At 39.8% G+C, this 18,449-nt stretch overlaps 1 protein-coding gene across 1 annotated transcript in view; it reads right to left on the bottom strand.

The window, feature by feature from the left end:
- Positions 1 to 18,449, bottom strand: part of TOR1AIP1 (torsin 1A interacting protein 1) — a 37,587-nt gene that overhangs the window by 18,516 nt on the left and 622 nt on the right. The window contains exons 2-5 of the mRNA XM_036015855.1: positions 15,340 to 16,636; positions 12,321 to 12,398; positions 8,781 to 8,840; positions 8,016 to 8,060 (exon numbers count right to left, since the gene is read on the bottom strand). Coding sequence (XP_035871748.1) covers positions 8,016 to 8,060; positions 8,781 to 8,840; positions 12,321 to 12,398; positions 15,340 to 15,814 — 658 coding nt within the window. The 5' untranslated portion in view covers positions 15,815 to 16,636. The remainder of the gene's footprint in view (positions 1 to 8,015; positions 8,061 to 8,780; positions 8,841 to 12,320; positions 12,399 to 15,339; positions 16,637 to 18,449) is intronic.

Consider the following 18,449-nt stretch of genomic DNA (forward strand, 5'->3'; position numbering starts at 1 on the left):
TCCCTGCTATCAACATCCCCACCAGAACGGCACATTTGTTAAAACTGATGAACGCACATTAACAAATCACTGTCTCCCAAAGAACGGAATTCACACAGGTTCACTCTTGCTGGTGTTGATCTATGTATGCACTTAGACAAACGTGTGAGTACAGGTTTCCCTCCCTATGATACCACACGTTATTTCCACTGCCCTGAAAATCCTGCACTTCACTTCTTCTTCCTCCCCCACCCCCGAAACCTTTGGCAACGAATGATCTTTCAAGTACTATCTCAATAGTTTAGCCTTTCCTGGAATATCATGTAGTTGAAAATCACAAGTTTGTATCCCTTCCAGATTAGTTTCTTCCACTTAGTAATGTGCATTTAAGGGTCCTCCAAGTCCTTTCATGGCTCATTTCTTTTCAGCATCGAATAATATGCCATTGTGTGGACACAGCGATTTGTTTATCCATTCATCCGCTGAAGGGCATCTTGGCTACTTCCAAGTTTTGGCAATTATGAATTATGCTGCTATAAATATCTGTGTGCAGGTTTTTGTGAGGACATCTTTTCAACTTCTCCGGGTACGTATCAGGGGATGTGACTGCTGGATCATATAGTAAGAATACGCTTAGTTTTCTAAGAAACTGGAAAGCCTCCTTCAGGGTGGTTGCACCACGTGGCACTCCCACCAGCAATAAATACGAGCTCGCTCTTCCACATTCTCACCAGGGTTTAGCCTTGTCAGTGCTCTGCATTCCGGGCACTTTTAATACGTACATTGTGGTATCTCATTCTTGTTTTAAATTGCATTTTCCTGATGTCATGTGAAGTAGCTTTTCACATGCATATATTCACATGGATTTTTGCCATCTGTGTATCTTTTTGGTGAGGTGTCTGGTTAGGATCTTAGGCCCACTTTAAAATCAAAGTGTTTTCCTATTGTTGAGCTGTAAGAGGTCTTTGTATATTGTGGATAATAGTCCTTTATCAGATGTCTTTTACAGAGCAGAAGTTCTTGACAAAGTTTAGCTTATCAATGGTTTCTTTTATGACTTGTTCCTTTGGTTTATAGAACGAAGCCACCATTATATCCAAGGTCATCTAGGTTTTTTCCTATGTTAACTTGTAGTTTTATAGTTTTGGGCTTACATTTAGGCCTATAATCTAATTTTTATTTATTTATTTTTTTATTGTTGTTCAAGCAGTTAGCTGCCTTTCCCGCCCCTCCTCCCCACATTGAGATAATTTCTGTGAAGGGGGTAAGGTCTGTGTCTAGATTCACTCTTTTGGCATGTGGACGTCCTGTTGTTCCAGCATCATTTGTCAAAAGGACTCCTTGCTCTATTACATTGTCTGTGCTCCTCTGTCAAAAAAAATCAGCTGACTACACGCGGGTCTATTTGTGGGCACGTTATTCTGCTCCACTGATCTCTGTGTCTGTTCTTTTGATAACACCGCACCATCTCGATCACTGTAGCTTCCCAGTAAGTCTTGAGTAGTGTCCACCCACTTTGCTCTTTACATTCAACATTGTGCTGGCTGTTTCAGGTCTTTTGTCTCTCCACATAAACTTCAGAATGAGATTGTCAACAGTCACAAAATAACTTTCCAGGATTTTGACTGGAATTGCATTGAGCCTATAGATTCAGTTGAAAAGAAATGACACCTTGACAATATTGAGTCTTTCTATCCATGAAAAGAGAATATCTCCTCCATTTATTTAGTAGTTCTTTGATTTCATTCAATCGTGTTGTAGTTTTTCTCAAATCTCGAACACCTTTTATTAGATTTATGTAAGTATTTCAATTGGGGGAATGCTGATAGCAATTGTATTTTGTTTGCAATTTCAAGTTTCTCTTGAGGATTAGTCAAGATGGTGGAGGAGTACGTGGAAGCTATACTAACCTCCTCCCAGGACCAACCTGGACTTACAACTAAATTGTAGAGAAATCATCCTGAATAACCAAATGAACACTAGCTGGAGAGAAGCCTTATAACCAAGGACAGACAAAAAAACCCACTTCACCACAAGGAGACTGGCAGAGCGTGTGGAGAAGCCACAAGAGGTCTGGTTGGGCGGCCACAGGTGGCAGCTGAAGTTGTAGAGGGATATTTCAGCAGCGGGCTCTGAACCCCAAGCTGGGCTCCCCACAGCACCAGAGCTGGGAAGGAACCCAGACCACATCTAGCTGTGAATAAGTGAGATCTTCAGAAATACAGTCATAGTTTGGAATTTTAACACCCATTGACTTCAATGGATAGATCTTCCAGACAGAAAATCAACAAGGAAACAATGGCCTTAAACAACACACTAGATCAAGTAGATTTAATTTATATTTCCAGAGCACTTCACCCCGAAGCAGCAAAATATATGTACTTTTCAAGTGCACACGGAACATTTTCTAGGATAGACCACATGTTAGGACATAAAACTAGTCTCAAATTTAAGAAGACTGAAATCATATCAAGCATTTTCTCTGATCACAATGCTATGAAACTACAAATCAATCACAAGAACACTGAAAAAACATGCAGAGACATGGAAACTAACATGTTGTTAAACAATGAATGGGTCAACAAAAAGATCAAGGAAGAAATAAAAAGATACACTGAAACAAATGAAAATGAGGACACAGAGATCTAAAATCTGTAGGACACAAGGAAAGCAATCCTAAAAGGAAAATTCAGATTACAGGCCTATCTCAAAAAAACAAGAAAAGATCAAATAAACAATCTCACTTCACACTCAAAAGGAACCTGAAAAAGAGCAACAAACAAAGCCCAAAGTGAGTTGAAGGAAGGACATAATAAAGATCAGAGCAGAAATAAATGAAATAGAGTCAAAAAAAAAAATACAAAAGATCAATGAATCCAAGAGCTGATTCTTTGAAAAATAAACAAGACGGACAGACCTTTTAACCAGACTCACCAAGAAAAGAAAAAAGGAGGATAAAAACAAATAAAATCAGAAATGAAAGAGGAGAAATAACAACTGACACCAAAGAAATACAAAGGACTGTAAGGAAATATTATGAATAACTATATGCCAACAAACTGGACAACTTGGACAAAAGGATAAATCCTTAAAAACATACAATCTTCCAAAACCAAATCAGGAAGATTTAGAGCAGCAGAATAGAGAGATTACACATGGTGAAACTGAAGCAGAAACAAAAACTCCCGACAAACAAAAGAGGAAACAAGCACATAAAATGGGCTAAAAATATTTTATTCAATAAATGGTGTTGGAAAAATTGGAAAGATACGCGCAGAAAAATGAAACCAGACCAACTCTTATACCACACACAAGAATAAATTCAAAAATGAATCAAAGATTTAATGTCAGACCTGAAACCATAAAAATCCTGGAAGACACAGGCAGCAAAATCTCGGACAATGCTTGCAGCAGCATTTCATCAGATATGTCTCCCCAGGCAAGGGAAACAAAAGAAAAAAAATTAACAAATGGGCTACATCAAACTAAAAAGTTTTTGGCCCTGGCTGGTGTGCCTCAGTGGATTGAGAGCCAGTCTGTGAACCAAAAGGTCACCTGTTTGATTTCCAGGCAGGGCACATGCCTAGGTTGCAGGCTAGGTCACCAGTTGGGGGCGTGCGAGATGTAACTGGTGTCTCTCTCACACATAGGTATTTCTCTCCCTCTGTCTCCCTCCCTTCCCCTCTAAGAATAAATTAAAATCTTAAAAACAACAACTACATAAATTTTTGCATAGCAAAGGAAACCATCAACAAAATGAAAAGACAATGTACAGAATGGAAGAACATATTCACCAATACATCTGATAAGGGGTTAATATCCAAAATTTATAAAGAGCTTAACAAAACTCAACACCAAATAACCCAATTAAAAATGGGCAAATTACCAAAGAGGTCATACAGATTGTCAACAGGCATACAAAAAGATGTTCAATGTCTCTAATCATCAGAGAAATGCAAATTAAAACCACAAAGAGATATCATCCCACACCTGTCAGAAAGGCTATCAATAAATCAGCAAACAAGTGCTGGAGAGGATGTGGAGAAAGGGGAACCCTTTTGCACTACTGGTGGGAATGCAGACTGGTGTAGCCACTGTGGAAAGCAGTATGGAGATACCTCAAAAAATTAAAAATGGATCTGCCTTTTGACCCAGCAATCCCCCTTCTGGGAATATATCAGAAGGAATCCAAAACACTAATTTGAAAGAATGCAAGCACCCCATGTTCATTTGCAGGGTTATTTCCTATCACCAAGATACGGAAGCAGCCCAAGTGTCCATCAGTAGATGAGTGGATAAAGCAGCTATGGGACATTTACACAGTAGACTACTACTCAGCAGTAAAAAACAACAACAAACAAAAAACAAAAACACACAACTTTACCCTTTGTGACAGTGTAGATGGACCTGGAGAACATTATGCTAAGTGAAAGAAGCCAGCCAGAGAAAGACAAATACTGTAAGATTTCACTCATACGTGGAATCTAATGAATAAACTGAACTAACAAGGAAAATGGGGACAGGCTCATAGGTGGAGAACAGGCTGACAGCTAGTGCAGGGGAGGTGAGGGAGTGGAGGGATTGAGCAAAAGGGTAATGGGACTCATGGACACGGACGACAATGTAGTGATTGCTGCGGGGAGGAAGGTATAAGGGAACTAAATGGTAACGAAAAAATATAATAAAGATTAAATTAAAAAAACTCCTTTTGCTCATTATTGGTATATAGGAAAAATGATTTACTTTTGTATATTAACCTTGTTATTCTACAACCTTACTATAACTGCTTATTAGTTTCAGCAGTTTCTTGTTCATTCTTTTGGATTTGCTACATAGATGATCACCAGAAAAATGGACTCTGTGAATAGAGACAGTTTTACTATTTCTTCCTTCTCAACCTGTATACCTTCTATTTCCTTTTCATGTCTTACTGCATTAGCTTGAACTTCCAGCACAATGCTGAAAAGGAGTGGTGAGGGGATCCTTGCCTTGCACCTGATGTTACAAAGCTTTCAGTTTCTCACCACTAAGTCTGTTAGCGGTAGGGTTTTTTTGTGGTTTTAATCAAGCTGAGAGAGTTTCCTTCTATTTCTAGTTTACTGAGAGTTTTTATAATGGACAGGTGTTGGAGTCTGTCAAATGCTTTCCCTGCATCTGTCCATTACCCATATAATTTTTCTTTAGCTTGCTGATGTTGATTAATTACATTAATTAATTTTTAATAATTTTTGTACTTCTTTTGGGTTCAATATTTCTGGTTCTAGCATTTGGGCCAGACACTGACATAGCAGGTGGTTAAAAATAAACATTGTCCTGGCTGGGTGGCTCAGTTGGTTAGAGCATCATCCTGATACGCCAAGGTTGCAATCCCTGGTCCAGGCACATACAAAAATCAATCAACGAATGCATAAGTAAGTTAAATAACAATCGACGTTTCTCCTTCTCCTCTTTCATCTCTCTCTTAAAAAAAAAGTTTGTTTTAATGAACGAATAGATTTTAGGATCGGTGAATAAAAGCTTTTAAGTTAAGGCTTTAGGTCATATTTCTCAAACTCTAATAAAAAAACATTACTTAGTAACTTAAGAAAAATCATCTGAAATTAGTGCTTAATAATTAGATTTCATACAAAAGTTTTAAAAATTCCATGTTCTCACCTTTTTAACCTAAGCTGCAAAATATTTCCATGCAATCTGATAATGAATCAGCAGCATCTATGACTACTTAAGTTTTAATTTCATTTCCCTCTTTTGTTATTCAGCTTCCTTTATTTTAAACTTCTTGGCTGTTACGTACACAAGTTTAAAACATTAAATAAAAAATATATATGCACACACACTAAATATATGCAGGGTGGGGCAAAAGTAGCTTCATGGTTGCTCATCTGGAAAATAATACAATAATAATACAAGAATAAAATCCGTATTTCATGTATTCACTATTGTAAAGCTACTTTTGCCTCACACGTTTTGTGTGTGTGTTAGACAGATAGATAGATATTATTACTCTTCCCTGTGTTCATACAGAAGCTTTGATAAATTCAAATCCCATCTGGGGCAATAATAGCCTTAATTTTAAAACCTTATTTTAGGAAATTACAAAAGTTGTGGCTTTGACAAACTTGTAGACACAGGGCAATAACGAAATGTGCTGCTAAGCTGTCACTCTTCCGGCCTCCCCACCCAGTCAGGAAAGGTACTGGAAGAGATCACTTACAACCATCTCCTCTGGTGAAGCCACCAATTGTAACACTTTGTTCATCTTCTTTTGTATGATCGCAGTCTTTAAGGAAAACACAAAGTTCCAGGTACATTTCTACTACTATATAAACTTCCCTATTCCTAGAGATTTGTGGGATGTGAGGAGTGAAGGGTACCTGAGCGAATAAAACTTTGCTTACCATGTGTTTTCTCTAGGGGGCAAAGATACAAGATTTCATAAACGAGGTTGTCACGCTTTCTCGAGGAGGAGACTAGGTAGAACACAAGAGCCACCGTGTCTCCTGTCCGCTTGTGCCGCCAGTACAACCTACCGTGGAGTGTCACAGTAAATCCATGTCCAGTATGTACCTCTCGGAATTTACTCTTAGAACAAGCAAATGACAATTTGGGTGATGTGCTGTCTTTAGTCCTGCCATTGGTATAAGTCAGGGGTTGGTAATCTTTTTCCATATAGGGCCACACAGCAAATATTTTAGGTTCCTGAGCCATGTAAGTTCTCTGTATTAAAAAAAAAAAACTCTTTTTTTCAGTTTTTATAAATATATGAGAAATAGATATTTCACAAAATGTAATGATCTTTTTTTTTTTTTTTTTTAGCTCATAGGCTGTATAAAAAAACAGGATTGCAGGTCAGATTTTACTCAGAATCAATAGTTTGCTGACTCCTGGTACAGACACCTTTAAGAATGGTACCTGCAAGATTATTTAATGCCAACCACGCTTCTGAAAAGTCAGAGTGAGACAGCAGGCAGAAGAGATTAAAGAACAGTTTGGGGGATATTACTAGTACTCAAACATCACAAACAGCCCTTTGACATACTCTATTCTTATACTAATCTCACAGAAATTTCCTTTAAACTGGAAAACGCTTGATTTAAAGTTATCTTTTATTCTAAAATCCTAATAAAAATGATTTCTAACTCTAGAATAGAAAGTAAAAGTGCAGAATTATTTTATCTCCAAGTTCTCTTCCAATTAAGAGCCTGACTTAATCATCACAATAAATTCATAAAAGAAAAAAAAAATTCCTCACACCAACACACCCCACAAATCTCTAGTTAAAGAAATAAGAGCTTAAAAAAAGAGTCTGGCTTATAAGCTCTTTTTTTCCAGTCTGCAAACACAGCACTTGAGAAATCCTGGGGATGATAAGAAGTACACTGGGTAGCTACGTGCTGCACGAATCACTTTCAGGACCCAGACACTGTAAATCCTAAAGTCTCTATAGAAATTAGCCTGAGCTTAAGTGAAAGATAAATTTAAAAAGAGCTGCAACTATTTATAAAGAAAAATGAAGCTTCCCTCCATCTGACCCACCTCCAAATTTAGAAAAGAACTTTAACTTAAAACCTAGTCCAACCACAATCAATGCAGATTCACTTAAAGCCACAGATCTTGGTATTTTATGTCCTATACAAAAATAAAAACAAAAACAAAAAAACAAACCTCGCCCACCACTGAAAAGAATTTAAACCAGGTCAACAGACATGACAAAGGACACCGAACTTACTACGAAAAACATCCCAAATTCACTTCATATTTCAAGAAAAACCTTAACTGGTAAGTTGTTATCTCCTTTCTCTCAACAGTGTAAATTTAACAAAGGCTAAATAAAACTAAAATGTGCTTGTTCTTGAGTGCATTTTAACACCAGCGTTACAAAATAAGGCCTGGGTCGCTGGGACAGTCAGTGCTCCACTGCCCAGACAATGAACAAAGTGCCATTCTCAAACCAGTGACGGAAAGCGTGTCCTCCTGTATTCTACTGATTATCAGAATCCTCAGAAAGAACCTAGAAAAATGAGAAATTAACAAACCTAATTCGCTCATTTCAGTATTTCCATTTGTTTTGTATGCTGAATCTGCAAGAGAGATAGCAAGAAAGAGATTAGAGCTTGAAAGGAAATGCATCATATGGTTCTTTACCACAGGCTCATCATCAAAACCTTAGCAGATCTTTATCATTATAATACTTGATAGTTATAAAAAAAAATCACCTAATTTTTTCTTACAGAATATGACCAAGAGGTAGAAATCGAATGTGGATGTAAAGAAGCTTCCTTGTTAGTTCCCATAATAAAGCACACTTAGGGGCCAAAAAACTCTGCAAGGGAAGTAGAAGTAGACTATTTGGAATGACTTTACTAGTTTTCTTTTGTAGTCGTGAAATGAGTTTAAGGGTAACACCCTTTCAAGGTTTTAGACAAGAACAAACGTAACTGAGGCAGAGAAACTGCATGTGCTGAGCCACAAAGCCTCAGTACTGAACTTTTTATTAGCCTTATACTGGGAAGAATAAAAAGTCCCTGACCCTAGTTTAAAATTATCATGCTAACAAAAAGAATCATAGCGACATACAAGAAACACCTCTTAAAAAGGATGAGGAAGCCAGCCCTTTCTATACTTATGTGAAAATGTCACCTCTGATGAGACTGGGTGGGTAAAGAAGAGAGGGCGCAGGGAGCCTTTTCACGGTACATTTCATGGTGAATTCTGAGCTACCGGAATACAGGGACTACTGTACAGAAGAACAAAACTGTATTTATAACAACATGAAACCCACCAACAAAATAACTTCTTACCAGATCTTGCACTTTTCAGAGGGGGTCTGCGCAGGTTGACTGAAATATCTTCACTCATCACTAATGTGGGGGGAAACATTCAAGAACATATAAAATAAGATACTCCACATACTAGATTTATTATATAATCATCTATTAATTAAAAAAAGGTTTCTCTGAGCTTTCCATTATGTTAAGTATAAGGATACACTTGTGAACTAGAGACAAGTTTCCTGCCATAAAAAATGTATTGACTTGAGGGAAAAATTAGTTTTTCTCAGCAGACCATATTTGTATAAAAGGAAAGGAACACCAAACAAAACTCCCCTAAATTTCTCAATTAAAAATGAAAATCTGACACTGTTCGCCTCAAATTAATATACTGAATGTCAATTGTAATTGACAAATTTTTTTAATTAAAAAGGAACCAAATTCCATTTGAGGTATACCCTTATTGTGGACTATTTACGCCATACTTTATTTCAGGGTTAACTCCCTGAGAATTAATACATTCCCTCCAAGACTGTAAATTCTCATTTTAGGGTAAGATATTGACGTTGCCCAGGGCCTTTTTCAGACTATGGTTCAATGTCACAGGGTTAATGGGGAAGCCAATTTCAGTAAATGGAATGCTAATGTTAGCCTAGAAATCCAAGGTGTGCCTTGTCAAAGAGCCTCACACAACAATCTCAACCCCAATATATACCTAAACTTGGGTTGATTTCAGCTGTCTCTATAAAAAAGCATTATGTTTGGCTCCGCATGAGAAATGCAAAAAGCACAGAGACCTGGCTATCACGGCCCCTCCATTACACTGACTGCCCACGTTTTTACAAAACTGATTTGGTGCAATTTCCCCTTTACAGCATCTAGAAGTCCTGAAAGGACCGTCATCAATTTGTTCAAAAAAACACTCATTGAGCATGTCTTTGTACATCTTAAAGACAGAGATGCAGAAAAACATTTGAATTGATTTTGTGTAGCTCAAAAGGGCAGAATACCAAAAAGAAAAAGGTACAGCAAAGCACTTTTTATTTCAATATTAAAAATAAAACTATCAGTCTTATCTCCAAAACACAACAGACAGTGAGGGAGTAATTCCTGTATCTTGAAGGTGGTCAGTCCCTGAATGGTTGTGGACAAAGGGACACCAACACTGACAGAAGCTTTGAAGATTTAGGGATGACTTCCCTCAATCTTCCAGCTCTAAGATTCTATGAAACATCTCAGTTGCTAGCACTTCATACATCAGGTATTTAGAACATAAATAATTAGCCTTAAAAAGAAATCTGTTATTCCCACTACTACAACTACCATCCTCTTTTTCTGCTCTGTATTCCCACCCTTTTTGGGTTTAATCAGAAGCTAAAACTCAATTTTATCTATAGTCATCAATTACTATTTCAGCCCCCATCCTTTTCATTTAAGAAGCATTTCCTGTATACGCTGCTGCACACATAGCCCTATGTAAGATACTTGAAAGCGACAGTACCAGGAGGAGGTATCAGAGGACCAATGATGTCGCTGTTTTACTAGGTTGTTTTAGAAACTGTCCTCTTGGTTTAGGTCTTCATTCTTAAGGGCACCTTTGGATAACTTTCTCTCAGAGCACCCCAGTGGCCCCATATACAATCAGAGAATATACAGTATTCCAAATACTAAGTTGCACTGAAAGTCTATGGTTCTGTAAGGAAGGGAAAGGGCCTATCCGTAATCTCGTACTTGAAGCAGTCCTCTATCAAAGAGTGGCTCCTGTTTAGTAACTCCTCTGCTAGACAGACTTTACAAGCCTTTACTTAACGATTTCTTAAACTCTTTCTCCTTTCATGAAGAAGCATGAGATGGGAGCATGCCAAGTACTGGATGGAGAAAAAAAATTGTAAAGCACCTTTTAGAGTAAGAGAACCCTGAGTACCTCTAATCTACCAAAGATGCACTAACCTGATTTCTAGTTATATTGTGCGAACAGCGGACTAGCAACATAGTCCCGAGAATCTATGCATGGGTTCCACCAAAGTGTCATCTACACTGAGAAATGTTTTGTCTTTTCCATTTCCAATTACAGCATAAGCTTCTCGAGGAAAAGATATGTTTAAGCAAAATTTTATTAACTTCACATCTTTTGTAAAGTGCTATGAAAAGGGGGAAAAAAAACCCCTTGTATCTCTTCGTCTTATTGTGCACAAAGTGATTCTGCATGTACTGTATCATTTCTGCAGTGGCCTTGTGAGTAACTCCCATAGATAAAGCCTGAGGCTAAGGGTGGGCAAATCAACCAAGATCCAGGGGTCTTTCCACAGATTATGCAGCCATGTACCTCATTATCAATCCTTAAATACAGACCTAATGTGAACTTGAAAAGACTATGCAAGGCATTCTACTATATAATATTTTTTAAATGGTTTATAGGCTGCTGCTCAACAGTCTTTGGTACATGAATTCACTTAACTCCACCATTTTTATAAGTTTAACAAATGAGAAATTATTGCTTCTCCAGGAATAAAGGACATGCAGTTAAATCTACTATAAATAAAATTTCAAGAATATATTTTTTCCAAATGGCCTGGAAACTCTGGATATAGCAGTGATTACTCAAAGCATCTTCTATGATGGTTTATAATCCTAACACAGTCTAGGCTATTCAAGGAATTAAACATAAAGGGAACCGAACTTGACCCAGATATATTTTGTTCTAAATTGAGAACAGGACAGTTGAAACTCTAAAGTGTAATCTTAGACGCAATGGGTAAGAAAATAAGTCAGGATCTGGGTTAAAAAAAAATCCTAGAATGATCAGTTTCAAAAGCTATAATCATTTGTTACGGGAGTGTCCTAATATCAACAACAAAAAAAAGCCAACAAAATAAATGGAACTAAAACAAAAGATACTAAGCATTAATAACTGAAGTGAATTCTTTCCCCTGCTTTTACAAGCAGTTGAGTGTTTAAAGCTTAGATTATCAAATGCAGCCTACTTCCGCGTTACACTGATACCACGAGATGCAAACACTTTCAGTAACAAGTTCACAGCTCTGACACTGGGATGCAGCACACAGTCGATGGTATGTTACAGTCTGGCAGCATCCCTTCCTTCCAGGTGGTGCATAAAACAAATGACGGTGTGTCTTAAGATGATATCTTAGACCTGACGAAATGCAGGACCGAGCTCACAAAACTGACCATACCGTGTCATGATTTTACCACAGAGACCATCTAATCCACTCCACATGAAAGGCAGATGAGGTAGTCTACCCAACCGAATCACTGGGTAGCTAATTATTACATGGGGGAGTGACAGTGAGGTACTTGGGGACAAGAAAAGGGCTTTGTGACAGTTCTGTGACTGACTTAACATATATGAAGGGGCTAATACTTAGGTACTTAAATACATACTGTCTTTTCTTGACACACTGCTTAGTTCAATAAAATACTTATTATGAACATTCACTAAAACTCTGACTATGGTATGATCTGGGACTCCTGATGAGTCCCAGATCATACCATATCTGTACATAAAAAAAGCTGGCAGGTAAGGAAAAAAAATGAAATCACTCATCTCACCTGTAGCCTCTCGTGTTCTCATCACATTATTCTTTAAGGCTATTTGGCTTAGAATGGTTTGCGGAGATGGTTCATTCTCTATAGAATAGATATGACAGTTGTTAAAATTCAGATATATGACCTGGGTAAAGATTACACACATTAACAGCATTATATGAGCAAAAATGCAAGTAATTAATTTCTTTAGAAATGTGAAATCAGGTTTATCAAACTTACAAAGTTAACTAGTCAGAACTACTCTTAAGACAAAAAAAAATAAACTACTCCTCACTCATGCTTTACAGCAAGGGTATATTACTTTAGAAAATTTAAAATATGGGCTAAAGCAGCAATTTTCAACTGGTGTGCCACAAGAATTTTTGAAACACACAATACCTGACTATTTAATTAGGGGCACTGACCTCTTTTCCCTTAAATTGTCAAATAAAAAATGACAACAGCCAACACAATAATAGCCATCTGATGTGAATGAATCAAAATTATACCTATTTTTTTGTCAGATTGGCAAAAAAATATATTATTATTTGGTGTGCTGCAGAATTTTGGTAATTAGTTTATGTGTGCCATGAGATCAAAAAAGTTTAAAATCACTGGGCTAGAGTGTCACAAATGATGTGGAAGAAAGCAGAAGAGTAAAAAATGTTTAGATCCTTCTAGATATATTAAAATAGAGGTAAAGCCTTTATGTGATAAAAAATTAACTTACATGAACTACAGTAGGCTCTGTGAAAGAGTCAGTACAATTTAACATATTTACTGTTAAAAATATGTGCAAAGCATTCTTCCAGATATTGAAGGAGACATAGAACATAAGTACTCAAGTATAACATGTTCCTTCAAATACATATGACAGGTCAGAAATGTTATAATCTTAAGAAATAAAATTACAGAGTGGGGTCTCCAAGACACATCATAATTAAAGTGCCAAAGGTTAAAGAAAGAACCTTAAAAGCAGCAAGAGAAAAGCAGTTAGTTACCTACAGGGGAGTTCCCATAACCTTGTCAGCTGATTTCTGAAAAGAAATGTTGTAGGCTAGAAGGGATAGGCAAGAAATATTAAAAGCCCTGAAGAGCAGGGACCTACCACTAAGAATGGTCTAACAAGCCCTGGCTGGCGTAGCTCAGTGGATTGAGCGCGGGCTGGGAACCAAAGTGTCCCAGGTTCGATTCCCAGCCAGGGTACATTCCTGGGTTGCAGGCCATAAACCTCAGCAACCGCACATTGATGTTTCTTTCTCTTTTTCTCTTTCTCTCTCTTCTCCTCTCTCCTCTCTCCCCTTCCTTCCCTCCCTAAAAATAAATAAATAAAATCTTAAAAAAAAAAAAAGAATGGTCTAACCAGCAAAACTATCATTTAGAATCGAAGAGCAGATAAGGACCTTCCCAGACAAACAAAACAAAAAAACCCCCCCACAACTAAAGGAGTTCATCATCCCCAAACCATTATTATATGAAATGTTGGACTTAAGAAAAAGAAGATCAAAACTATGAACAACAATGGCAGAAAATACAAATCTGTCAACAACTGAATCTAAAAAACAAACTAAAGAAAAACAAAAAGAGAGTCAGAATCATGGATGCAGAGAGCGTTTTGATGGCTGCCAGATGGGAGGGGGTGGGGGGGAACTGGCCAAGAGGCGAGGGGATTAAGAAGTACAAATTGGTAGTTAGAGAATAGCCAGGGGGATGTAAAGTACAGCAGAGGAAGTGGTAACCTACACCCATGACCCACAGATGTGAAAAATGGTGGGGTATTTCCTGAGAGAGTGGGGGGTGCTGGGGGGAGGGGGGGCAAAGGGGGGGAAATCAGGACAACTGTAACAGCATAATCGACAAAATATAATGTTAAAAAAACCTACAGGGTGGGGCAAGAGTAGATTTACAGTTGTGAGTATGCAAAACACAGAGTTCATTCTTACATTATGTATTAGTTACTGTATTGTTCTCCACACAAATAACTGTCTTGGGTGACTACACCCTATAGTAACTTACATATCTTTAATATAAAGTTTCCAAAGTCAATGCATCTTCAAATGTGTCAGCAAATGTGCAGTGTATTTACTCAGCTCTAAGCCGAAAAATCGAAAATCCGTGTCCTGTTCATATCCATCAATGGTCTTTGTAATCCCATTGTGATTCAAATCCCCTGGTTCTTACCTCATAGGTGCTTTACTGGCAGCTCACGGGAAACATCACTGTGACGGTTAGGTGGGGACTCGGGGGTGCAAGGTGGGAGAGGACGGATTAAGGGAGTTGATTCACCTGTGACTCACGTAAAACTATACACTCACTTTGTCAGTATACTTTTGGCCCATTTAGATGAAAACTAATTAAGAATTTTGCTTTGTAGGGCTACTTAACCCCTGGGATTACACAGCGGGCCCCCAATGTGGCGAATTCTTGGCACAGACCACCACAGTTGAGAAAGATCAATCAGCCCAAGTCCAGGGGACTTGGGGGTCCAGGGGGCTTCAAGTTCAGGATAACCGACGCCTCATTTCAGTGTTATGTATTTGAGTGGAGTCTCAAGCCAGTTCACCAATTACACTATCCCGCAAAACACCCACTCACAAATTTCCTCCCTCTCTCCCCACGTGCGATAGTAATGGAAAAAGGCTGGAAGGCTGGATTAGGATCATAATTCACAGCTGGGGAAGGTTGGCCTCTGAGACTCAAAGGAGGAAATGGAAGTGGCTTTAGCAGCAAGCGTTACAGGACAGAGGAAACCGAAATGAAACCGCCTGCCGCCTAACTCGCCGTCCCCGCAGGAAGAGGCAATCCTGACACCCACTAAACGGAAGCCCGGGGATGCGCAGAGCCCCCGTAGCCCCCGGGCCCTGCTCACTGCTCCGCACGGCTGCCTTTCCAGTCCTCCCGCCTGTGCCTCTCTCCCACCTGCGGTCGAGGTGGACCCGACCAGGGGTCGTACTACTGTCCGGGCGTAGGAGCCACCCGAACCCCGGCAGGGGTGATGTGGTCGCTACGGGGATTGCGGGAGCGTTACCTCCGTTATTCTCACCTTCTGAGGAATGAGAGTCCCGTAACCCTCTCCGGGCCATGACCGGCGACGGCTGTTGCAGAGGTTGCTGTGAGGACTGCTGCTCAAGGCGAGCAGTTCTTCGCGTCTTCATCTCACCCGCTTCCTGGAGCCACGACTGCCTCCGCTGCCGAGACCGAAGATTGTAGGCGCTTTCTCTCACTTCCTCTTTTACAGAATGGGGCCGGAACTCTTCCATCGGGACTCGTTTTCCCATCGGGGACTTTACTTTGGCCACTTGGGGCTCCGAGCCACCGTACACTTCCGGCGGCTCTTCCGAAAACCTCACTTCCCGCCGGCCGTGGCGCCACGGCGAAGTAATTTCGTACGCAGGCGCGTCACTGCCGCCGCCATTTTGAGGGGCGAGCCGGCGCCTTCCCTCCCGCAGGGGGGGCCTGGGTGTGACGTACGTGGCCCATCCTATCACCGGCTCCGCCCTCCGCCCCTCGCCCGCCATAGTTGTTGTCGTAGCTTGAGTTTATCACGAAGGTGACTTGGGGGGGCCCTAGAGTCACTAACCGTTGGTAGCGATGGCTTTTCGGGGTTCTGGGCGGTGGTCGCGGAGGTCAGGGGGGCAGTTGAGAGTCGCTGGGGCTGCCGCCTCCGTCGTCGCTGCTGTGCTGCAAACCCGCCTCTGGGCCCATGGTGTGTCCGAGGGCTGTAGGAGAGGCTGTGTCTGCGCTGGGTCAGCTGCTGAGGGTCACTCCCGCCTCCTGGCTGAAGGCACCAAAGAGGAGGAGAAGAGGGAGGAAGGCGTCGCTGTCTTCGGCTTTGGGAGAGGGAGGGAGGGGACGGCGGAGAAGGGACAGCTGGCTGGGCAAATTGCGTGTCCTGAGCCCAGCTGCTCGTGGCAACTGTTGCCCGCACGCCGGAGACGCCCGTGCCCGGAGACGCCCGCGCCCGGCTCCCAGTGCCGAGTGTCTGGAAGGGCGGAGGGTGGCGGGGACGGAGACGTTTCCATCCCTAGACTGTGGCGCAGTTTCCCTGAAACCTATTTGACCGGCTGCTCCCTTAGCCAAGGCTGGAAATGTTCCCAGCAAGAGTGATGTTGACAACAGTATTTTTGCAGGTGTCATCTTTTCCTGAGAACGTTTTGGTTTCAGGCTGCTCGTGAGAGCAGTTAAATTCCAAGTCACCTGTTGAGAGTGCACACAACCGAAACTGCAGGCACACTGGGGTGGCTTTACACTCGGGAAACGTACGCATAGCAAAAGTGGTCCTTCCTGGCTTTTGTATGCAAGCTGTATTCCATCGTCACTCTGCCGGAACCTTATTATTGCTGTATTATGAACAAATACATAAAGATAGTTGTAATTTTAAGTTGTGATCCGTTGTTTTTACTTTGATTCTGGGCATGACTTAATGTGCTGCATTTGATGTTAGGGTTTCCTGCGTTTAGTTCGCTGAATAAAAAGGCATGAATTTGTTTCATATCCGTATACCATACTTACGGATGCAGAGAACCTGCAATATCTAACCTAGTTTACATACACTGAAGGAAGGGGAATTTAGTGTCAAGTCTGATTACTGAAAGATTGTTACCTTCAAAATACACATTTTATAATTGATTTTTATGAAAAGATTTTTTAAATTGTAATCAGGATACAAATTACAATGATTTCAAAGTTCTGAAGGTGTTGGTTATTTCAAGTATTTTAAATCATTGTAGAATGCTTCTGAGCAACTCATTTGTTCAAACAGCACAAATTTCAATTTAATGAAATCTTAACAGGTTCTGTGTTTTCACTGATAGGCCATATATTTGGCCACATACAAAAGGAATTACATGCTTTACAGAGTCACCTAGGTTTTAGTTTGTTTGGTTTACTGTGTACAATATAGCCAAAGAAACTGGAGGAACAGTCACATGGAAAGGCTACTTTAAAAAAAAAAAGGAAGAAAAGAAACCTTTTAATGGAAAATTAAAAGCATAGTCTCCCTTGTCAGGCTGGGTTAGATAGTATGTTTGGAAAATTTGTAGGACTTCTGACAAAATGCTGAAAAGTGTTGGTACTTAGTTAATACCTGGTTTTTATTTAAGTAATGCTTTCTCTATAAGGTGCCTATTATATTACTCATTATGATATAGTATAAGCACTGTAATAGAACTATTAAAGGACATAAAACTATGGTGTTAATATACAACATTCTATTATGAACATCAATGCATATATTAAAAGCCTCTTGAATACATTTACCAGGACAGTGACTTTTGGGTACAGGCTTATAAAACTTAGGTCTGGGGAAATATCAAAAAGAGAAGGGACAAGAGGTTCTACATATTATCGACTAATCAGTACATCTGTTATTTCATCATTAAAAATGCTTGTAAAATCCCTGGCTGGCGTAGCTCAGTGGATTGAGCGCAGGCTGTGAACCAAAGCATCACAGGTTCGATTCCCAGTCAGGGCACATGTTTGGGTTGCAGGCCATGACCTTCAGCAACCGCACATTGATGTTTCTCTCTCTCTCTTTCTCCCTCCCTTCCCTCTCTAAAAAATAAATAAATAAAACCTTTTTTAAAAAGTTCTTTATTAAAAAAATGCTTGTAAAGCTTAGGAATGGCTTCCCAAAGAAATGAATCATGGGTTCAAAAGTAAAATCAGAGGCATGGTAACTTTAACATATTTGCTTAGGATTTTCCCCATTTCATCTTCAGTAATAAGACTACATAACCCTACCTCTGCCATACCTGCCCCCCTCACCTAGCAACCCCTACAAATACTACCTTTCATCGTAACTGTGAGAGAAAGCTAGGCAAATCACATATTCTGCCGGGGATGTTTCCCAAACTACAGGTGTGTCCAAAACAGGTGGCATTACAGAGAGAGTAGACTCATCGCCAATATTGTAAGGGGATTGCTGGGCCACCAACAGGAGACATGAGCTCTGGATGTCGGGCAATTGCTTTGGGAATTTGAAATATGTAGAGTAATTCACTGAATCGAAGAAGACAGGTAAGGAAAGAATGATTATAACAATATACAGGGGTGTGCAAAAGTAGGTTTTCTGTTATTTGTATGGGAAGACATTTAGGTGGTGATTATTACAACAGCTTTATTAACTCAAAAGAATGTCATGATGGCACACTG

Source organism: Phyllostomus discolor, chromosome 14 (genome assembly GCF_004126475.2).
Source record: "Phyllostomus discolor isolate MPI-MPIP mPhyDis1 chromosome 14, mPhyDis1.pri.v3, whole genome shotgun sequence".
NCBI classification, from domain to species: domain Eukaryota; kingdom Metazoa; phylum Chordata; class Mammalia; order Chiroptera; family Phyllostomidae; genus Phyllostomus; species Phyllostomus discolor.